The sequence below is a fragment of the Mytilus californianus genome, unplaced genomic scaffold, assembly GCF_021869535.1.
Source record: "Mytilus californianus isolate M0D057914Y unplaced genomic scaffold, xbMytCali1.0.p SCAF_2, whole genome shotgun sequence".
Classification (NCBI taxonomy): domain Eukaryota; kingdom Metazoa; phylum Mollusca; class Bivalvia; order Mytilida; family Mytilidae; genus Mytilus; species Mytilus californianus.
The window spans coordinates 129074531-129083490 of record NW_026262668.1 but is presented as its reverse complement, the minus strand read 5'-3'; the positions used below and the strand labels follow the sequence as shown (position 1 = coordinate 129083490).

The following is an 8960-nucleotide window of genomic DNA, read 5'->3' as shown; positions in this document are numbered from 1 at the left end:
TGTAACATAATTTGTTTGCTAATTTTTAAAAGATGACTTTTTGTGGACGTCGCATGGCGACGTTTCCGTACATTTTACTTTTTCCAGTGAACACTTCATCTGTTGCTATATACTGTGAACGTTTTGTGTATATTCAAATATATTTATCTATATATGTTGAAAGACGTGCATAGTGTCAAATCTCAAAAATACAAACTGTTTAGTCTATAGGAAAACTTGTAAGATTTCCGCTGCTATTTTTGCTAAATAGGTGCAATTTGGGTACTCGGTGCAATTTGGGTACCGGTGACGTTATAGTTTCGCATGAGGGTTTTGGTAAATCTAGTGCATTTTGGTTGTTAAAGGGGCAACAGCTGTCAAATCCTTGTCCACCGATTTGACTCAAGTTCTCATATTTGATTTATTAAATACTCATGTATATACAAATTACCAGAAATCTGAAAGAAACAATTAACAATGCATAGAGTCGACGTCGCCGTTATAATGTACCAGCAGTTTCGTGTGTATTTCATGTTAGACTCCATCTAACAGTCTAATATATAAACATCGAGATAACCTGTTGAAGAATGACGATGGTCATATGACCTGATATAAACATAAATATAAAAAGACAGACGAGCGCGTGGAATCGTTTAATTACGATAATTCTAGAACCTTAGAATTCCTTAACCTTACATGTTTGCTGTTTTGACTGGCCGCTACTTAAAATATAACTTAATTTGAATTTAATTGTGTGATAAGTCAATATTTGTATAATGAAACAAAACAAAAACAAAAAAAAGTATACTGTCCTCCACAACCGTATACTGAAAAAAGTTTTCAGTACAAAGCATTTCGGCTAAGCATGGATTTTTATTAAATATATTCACAGTCACCATTAAAATCCTTGGGCAAAGTGTGAACACAAAAATGTACCAAAAATAATATGATTGTCTTGTATTGTATTTTACATATATTTTGTATTCGGTCAAAATAAATTCTTTAAGTTTATGTTGTATTTATCTGGAACTATTATAATAGTCACAGAGTTATCTTACCCATGGAGCCTCTAGTTTTCTCCCTATTTATGTAAAATGTAAACAAATCCCAACATGCACTATAATTTTATTTTAAGCGCGCGTGTGCAACGACCTTCGTGAGACCGGAAACCTTAAAGGAGAAAAAATGAAGACCAACACGTCTTCATGCTTGATCCTTAAAATTCAAGTATATTTATGCCGATCAGCATGAAGGAAATGGTCGGCGGATGTTGTGTATGTTCCGATGAAAGAGGATGGGCCGAAAACCCCCTTGTTTATTGCGATGGACATGGTTGCAATGTTGCAGTCCATCAAGGTTTGTCATTTGTTATTGTTTAGTTGCCAAATATTCAGTTTCATAGCAGTCGATCGGGAATGATTGGTTATTTGCGAACTTGTGTGTTAAGAAAATATGCTATTTTTATCTTTTACAGCATGCTATGGTATTGTGCAGGTGCCAACAGGGCCATGGTTTTGCAGAAAATGCGAATCTCAAGAAAGGGCCGCTAGAGTGGTAAGTCCGCCATTTTTTTTATTACCGGAAGCACGTTGTTTTGTTTTGATGGAAAGTAAATGTGTTGACTGTTGTGTACTGAAATAGACTGAAACTTTAAATGTGTCAGGAGCAGCAGCACCTTATGAAATAAAAGTGAAAAGGTCCATATCCTTTTGAGTGACCATGGCAGTATCTTTCACTGATACTTGCAACTGCCTCAGGATACAATTTTACCATCAGGTTGGAGACAATCTGCCAAAATGGGAATCTAAACTAAAGCCTGCTATCTGTGCTCAAAGCTTGCCAGTAGAGCTAGGTCAAATTTGATACAATAACTTAACACTGTGTCGGTCAATCTACAGACCGGGTAATAATTCAGTTTCATAACTGCCAATTTCATACTTATAACTATAAATCTTATATTTGTTGATTCATTTTAGTTGACAATAAGTAAATAGATGATAAAATCTTTTCATGTATAAACTATCATGAAATGAAACATCAGAACAGTAGAAAATATGGGTTTAAAGTGTAGATCAACAAATTTTTTACGTAAAAATCAGGATTGACCTCTTAAGAGAGGAGTGCAACATCAAAATTATATAATTTTAAATAAAATTCTCATATAATGTGGAAATGGTACAATTTGTTGATATTCTCTCGTTATTATTGAATTCGATTCATGAGAGCAAATAACTTTATTACACTTGAGTATGCCAAAGTTATTTTTGATCTATTGCAAGTCATTCAATTAATGGAACATGTAACTCTGTCTAGGCAGAATAAAATGATACTAGAACACACTGCAACATCGCAGGTCTGTGACTGAATTAAAGTACCTATGCTTTATTTTTAGCCTTGATTTTTGATAACTGTATTGTCTTCTGATAAAGTCATGCTGATTGTAAGGTGCACAGTTTTCTCTGCTTTCAAAGTCTTTCTGTTTTAGCCCGTCCTGGTTTTCTTACTACATTAAACTTACTATAAACTAAATTTGAATTTTTAACTAATTAACCAAAAATAATAGTGGTATTGAGGTGGAAGAAAACAGACTTGTTGAATAGTGTACTACAGTGTATCTTATAAAATAACTACTGGAAGAATTCAAGGTTCTCCTGATAGAGGAGGGATTTACAGAAGGACTAACAGGTACATTGTTACTACAACCCCAAAAAAGGTACCGTTAATGTTATTGATTTAGAATCTGATCATACATTGTTTATATAATATGTACATGCACAGTAATTTTGTCCTGTTCAGTGCTGAAAGTTGGTCACATGGATTCTTCCACAACTGGCCTTACTGATTCAAAGATGAGGTAGGGCCAGGATCACAGGCTAGGGGAACTATATTCCAGATCCTAAAATGAGTAACCATCCCTTAATTGAGTTATAATTTGAAAGTGCTAAAAATTATATTTTTTAGCTGAATCTTTTTTATTCAAATGGAACAAATTTAAGTAACACTAGAAAAATGTTTCTCATTTGGGAAACTATTAACCATTTGGCATGTTTCCCCTATCCTGTTGCTATTGTTTCCTCCATCTTGTGTACCACTACTGTGGCAAATGATCTTAGCAGTTTCCCATTGAATTTTCAAAATTTAGAAAACTAAAGTGAAGGAATACTTTTGTAATAGAACATTTCAGTAGCCATTAAGGTAAAAAAAAAAAACTATATGCAGTCCGCCTGAGCCTCTGCTGTTTCTTTGCAGAAATGTGAATTATGTCAACAAAAAGATGGTGCCTTGAAAAGAACAGATTCTGGAGGTATGTTATTTTCTGTACAATATGGTGTTCATATGCTATTTCCATTGTTGATCACAGTAAATTTTGTAACCATGCTGTTATCCTAATAATCATAGTAGCCATGTTGTTATCTCATTAATTATTATCACAGTAATGTTTGTAGTCCTGCTGTTGTCTCATGGCTATCTTAGTTATTTTTGAAGCCATGTTGTTTTCTCATGGTTATCCTATATATGTTCGTAGTCATGTTGTTGTCTCCTGGTTATGTTAGTTATGTTTGAAGCCATGCTGTTATCTCCTGGTTATTCTAGCTATGTTTGTAGCCATGCTGTTGTCTCCTGGTTATCCTAGCTATGTTTGGAGCCATGTTGTTTTCTCATGGTTATCCTAGTTATGTTTATAGCCATGCTGTTTTCTCATGATTATCCTATATATGTTTGTAGTCATGTTGTTGTCTCCTGGTTATGTTAGTTCTGTTTGAAGCCATGCTGTTGTCTCCTGGTTATCCTAGCTATGTTTGTAGCCATGCTGTTGTCTCTAGGTTATCCTATAAATGTTTGTAGCCATGCTGTTGTCTCTTTGTAATCCTAGTTTAGTTTGTGGCCATGCTGTTGTCTCTAGGTTACCCTATTTATGTTTGTAGCCCTACTGTTGTCTGATGGTTATCTTATTTATATTTGTAGCCATGTTGTTGTCTCATGGTTATCTTAGTTATGTTTGTAGCCATGTTGTTACTAGTAGAAATAAAAAGAATTAATTGACATTTAGTTATAATTGTTATATCATTGACTAGGAACTAGAGCTGTGCTTAGTGATGTTTTTTAATTTTCTGATTTTCATGTTTCAGGATGGTGTCATGTTGTCTGTGCTTTGTTCATACCAGAAGCATGGTTTGCTAATGTACAAACAATGGAACCAATAGTACTGAAAAATCTGCCTCAAGAAAGATTTAACAAGGTAGGAATTTTTTGATTGATTGTGCCTAAATGAATTGCACCACACATACAAGTGTACAGGTATATGTGGATAAGCAAATACTGTGAGGGTACTTTTATTCGTGGGGTACCAATTTTCGTGGTTTTCATGGATGGCTTTAAACCCTACTTATCTGTTGAATAGTTATCACTTTGCTTTAAATATTTATCAGGGCTCTACTTCAGAATCATAGGGAGAAGTGACTTCTCTTTTTGAAACTGATAGGGAGAAGTGGTGAGATTTGAAGGAGAAGTGTTCGCTTGTTCGAGGCGCTACAATGTTTGGTTTTTACTATATTCAATTCATATCTGAGTATACAATTAAAGTAACAGTTCAAATTAAAAGTGGTTTAAGTTTATCACATCTAGTTGCACAATTATATAAGTCCTCCAACTAAATATCTAGCACTAAAAAGATTTTTTTTTATATAAAAAATGAAATGAAAGTCTAGTATATGAATTAAAATTCAATTAAATCATGATTATGAAATTCAGTGTTTCTCATTAAAAAGATATATTAATTTAACAAAGTTAAGCTGGGACACTACATATTGATATTAGTGTAAAAGTCCCAGAGTGAAGCAACTTTAATCAATAAATGCATATACATGGAAATATATACATTAATTGGGTAGATCTAGTCAAAAGTCTGTTAATGCGTGTGGAATGCGTAATTTTTACACAACTGCAAAAAAAATTTGCAGTCGAATATTGGTATGACGTTGGCGTCGTCATCCGAAGACACATCGGTTTTCGCACTCTAACTTTAGTTTAAGTGAATGGATCTCTATGAAATTTTACCGTAAGGTTCAATACCACAAAAGGAAGGTTGGGATTGATTTTTGGGGTTATGGTACCAACAGTTAAGGAATTAGGGGCCAAAAATAAGCATTTTTGTAACTTCCAGATATAACTTGTGTGTTAGTGTATGGATCTCTCTGACATTGTTCCACAAGGTTCCATATCACAAAGGGAATGCTGGGATTGATTTTGGGGGTAATTTTAGGAATAAGGGGCAAAAAACAAGCATTTTTCTAGTTTCATGACAAAAACTTGTGTGTAAGTGTATGGATCTTTCTGAAATTGTAATACAAGGTTCCATATCACAAAGGGAAAGCTGGAATTGAGTTTGGGGGTAATTGCCCAAAACGTTAAGGAATAAGGGGCCAAAAATAAGCATTTTTCTAGTTTCCAGACAATAACTTGTGTTCAAGTGTATGGATCTCTCTGAAATTGTACTGCAAGGTACCATACCACAAAGGGAAGGCTGGGATTGATTTTGGGGGTAATTGCCACAAAATTTTAGGAATTAGGGTCAAAAAGGGGCAAAAAACAAGCATTTTTCTAGTGACAGGACAATAACTTGTGTGTAACTATTCAGGGTTCGACCTCTGCGGTCATATCAAGCTGCGCCCATTTTATTCCCTTTGGGATCAATGTTCTGTCAGCTGTGCCATTCATGCGTCCGTAGTTGTTATCGTAATGATACAGATTTCGGTCATAGCTGGTCTGTTTCCGATGAATCCCGCCTCCGATCCGTAGTTCGTAAAATATTTCAGTGGTGGATGAAGAAAATTTACAAAAATAAACGATGTTTGACAAGCTATTTGGAAAGGAATATGACGTTTTAATGCAATAAATGGATTCAACATTTACTAAAGGCAACTTTCATCATGTTCTAATGAAGTTACAAACTTATTTTGCCGAAAGTTGGAATGATTTGATGTACACTATTGAGTAACAAGTACTGGAAGTAATAAAAAAAAATGTTTCATCGATTTGGTCAAAATGGAAAATTGCTGATGACAAAAGCGAGTATGATGAACAACAGGGCGACTAGATTTCGCTTTTGACGGTCTGGCAAAGCGGCGTTACGGATGGGAAAGCGACTTTATCGCCCCAGTAACCTGCTAGCGTGAGCCCTGTTCTTAAAACATGACCTAGTATTGTCTTACCTATACTTCAAACCTGCCTTCAATATAAGATAAGGAGCAGTGGTATGATTGCCAATGAGACAACTATCCACCACAGCACAACATAAGAACAAACCATAAAAATCAGTTAAAAAGGGTTTGACTCATCAGATCAATATACAAAGCAAAACAAACAACTAACAGAATCACTGAAGACACACAGTACAGATCTAAGAGTATTGGCAGTTACTGAAAGCTATTTCCAAGACGATTACAATTAAAAAAAAAACCTTTATCCAAGACCAACCTTTTTTTCTTTAAAAAAACTAGGTCACATTCATGACATTGCTGTGGAATACATGTGTACATATGTATCCATTTGATACTGAAAATTTTCTGACAGTGACACACACACAGAAGCTGTAAAACTGAAGTAACACTAAACATAGATGGATCTGGTACTATTTATACATAAAATTGATAAACATGAATGATATCTGACTAATCATGCTAATTCATAATAAGTTATGACTATAAGTATAATGGGTACAGTTTGAACAGGATACCCTAGAGCATGTAGAAGAATAATTACTTTATATTGATATTTAAAGATTTGCTATGTATGTGAAGAGAAGGACAGAGCAAGCAAAGCATCAACTGGAGCCTGTATGCAGTGTAATAAAAATGGATGTAAACAATATTTCCATGTTACTTGGTTTGTACCTTGCAGTAATTTAAATTTAAAATCTCTTGTATAGGAGAATGAAAAATTTTGTCAACTTTATATAAAGCTAAGATCAATTGGAAATTACTCTCTTAGCTAAAAAACACAGGGAAAAATAAAAGACCACAACGTACATATCGATCGATCTGCGACCAAAATATTGATCCCCTACCCATATTCATCCGAATTTATTTTATCTTTACCAAGCTAAGCAAGAATTGTGTCCCTTGGTCTTTCATACTTGAGGTTTTCGTTTTGAGTATAACTAGGGGTGCAGAGCTCCAGATAAGAATTCACAAATTGGGGTTTTTACCCACCATTTTTTTATGTAATTGGGTGATAAAGTTTTTTAATTGCATTATCAATTCCAATTCACCCCTCACGCTAATATCAAATTGGGTTTTTCACCACCAAGCTCCTTAATGTATAGGGTTTTTTCATCAACACAATATTGAATATTTAGGCATGTTATAATCACATTATATCAACCCCAGATGTGTTTCCATCTTAAATGTGTTTCTTTCTTTGTAGAATATGTGCTAGCTGTTTTATTTGGTTTATTCACTGACGAGCAATTGTACATTTAATTTGTGTCCCGTTTTTAACGTTCTGTCAGTTTGGTATTTTCTCAAAACTTATGTAAACTGCAGCTGGTGTCACTAGTTGGACAGGAACTAATTGCCTTTCTAGATCCCATATGATCACCCTAGTTTAATTATAGTTGGGGTAGGTGTGGCTAAGTGTTTAGATTTTTGTGTAATATATGTGAAATTTAGGTGCTGTAAGAAAGTTTTGCCAGTCCTTTCACCTATTTGCCAGATCTACTTTTTCATAAAAATAAAAAGTAGTTTCCAGATTTAAGATATACCCCCAAAACCTTAAATTTACAAATAATTCTGCAACATCAAGTAAATAAATGACAATGTTATACTGCACTTGCCAATAAGACAACTATCTTAAGCATCTAGAACAATTAGACCAAAAACAAAGAAAGTGTCAAGCTGCATTGACGTAAAAAACGGATATGTGTATTCACTCATCAACTAAAATGAAAAAAATAATATATAAACTGTTTTCGATTTACATAAATCTGGGTTAAGTTGTCCCTTATCAGATCTTTTGGTTTCCGATGCTTTCAAACTACATATCATGTCATAATTGATTTGGCCAAGGATTTGTATAGTCCACTATACAAATCCTTGATTTGGCCTTTCACTTTTTCCAACTGATTTCGTTTTTGACGGAACCCTGTGTTTATCGCTCTAGCAATGTTCTCGTTATGGTACGCAAACACGCCCATGCGTTCAATGGCCGCTTACTAAAATCACTAGCTGAGTCTTGTTATCATCATAACTTTCCCTCAGCTATCAAAAAGAAGCCGAAAACATGCTTCTATTCAATATTTTTACCGGACATTTACTTTCATTTTAATTCATTGTATGTTATGATAAATCCCGAGCAATTCGAAAAAATATGACAGCATGTCACACGCTAATTGGATAAACGCTGAAAAGATCGAAATTTTTTCATAAACACGTGTACCTTTTGAGCAACGGAAAATTCCAACAGGGACCCATTACAGCTACTTTATGCAGGGCTCTATTTTTAGAACGAAAGGACATTTCCAATTATAAATATTATAAAAATAGATTTACGCGACGACTGTAATCAAGTAAGGGTAAATAACGCAAACGATATCGAATAAAAGCGTTAAGAACCCATGTTTTTGGCATATAATTGGGTTTTCCTTTGAATTAATTGGGTTATTGAACCCTGCAATGGGCAATTGCATTGGGTTTTTAATTATTTTTATTGCGTAATCACGCAAATACGCAGCTTATCTGGAGCTCTGGGGTGTATCAAAATATTTCTTTGGTCCAGCTGACTTCAAGATAACGAGAATCGATTATATATGCGTACCCAATAAAATATTTCAAGAAGCTGGTGGGTTGCCTCCCCTGACTCACTGCAATAATGAATTATCTATGAATTATCAGAAATATTTTTTTTCAGATTATTCAATCTATTGCGTATGGGAACAGATGGTATAGGCTTTGCCTTTTGTTCAATCCCTTTGTTTAAATGTG

The 8960-nt window shown here is 34.3% G+C and overlaps 1 protein-coding gene across 1 annotated transcript in view; it reads left to right on the top strand.

Annotated features, from left to right (window-relative positions):
• Nucleotides 1-1131: 1131 nt before the first annotated feature.
• The window catches only part of LOC127730995 (protein AF-10-like), a 37700-nt gene continuing 29871 nt past the window's right edge, over nt 1132-8960 (top strand). Inside the window, exons 1-5 of the mRNA XM_052239702.1 lie at nt 1132-1335; nt 1454-1533; nt 3229-3283; nt 4110-4219; nt 6761-6864. Of these exons, the coding sequence (XP_052095662.1) occupies nt 1215-1335; nt 1454-1533; nt 3229-3283; nt 4110-4219; nt 6761-6864 (470 nt within the window). The 5' untranslated portion in view covers nt 1132-1214. The remainder of the gene's footprint in view (nt 1336-1453; nt 1534-3228; nt 3284-4109; nt 4220-6760; nt 6865-8960) is intronic.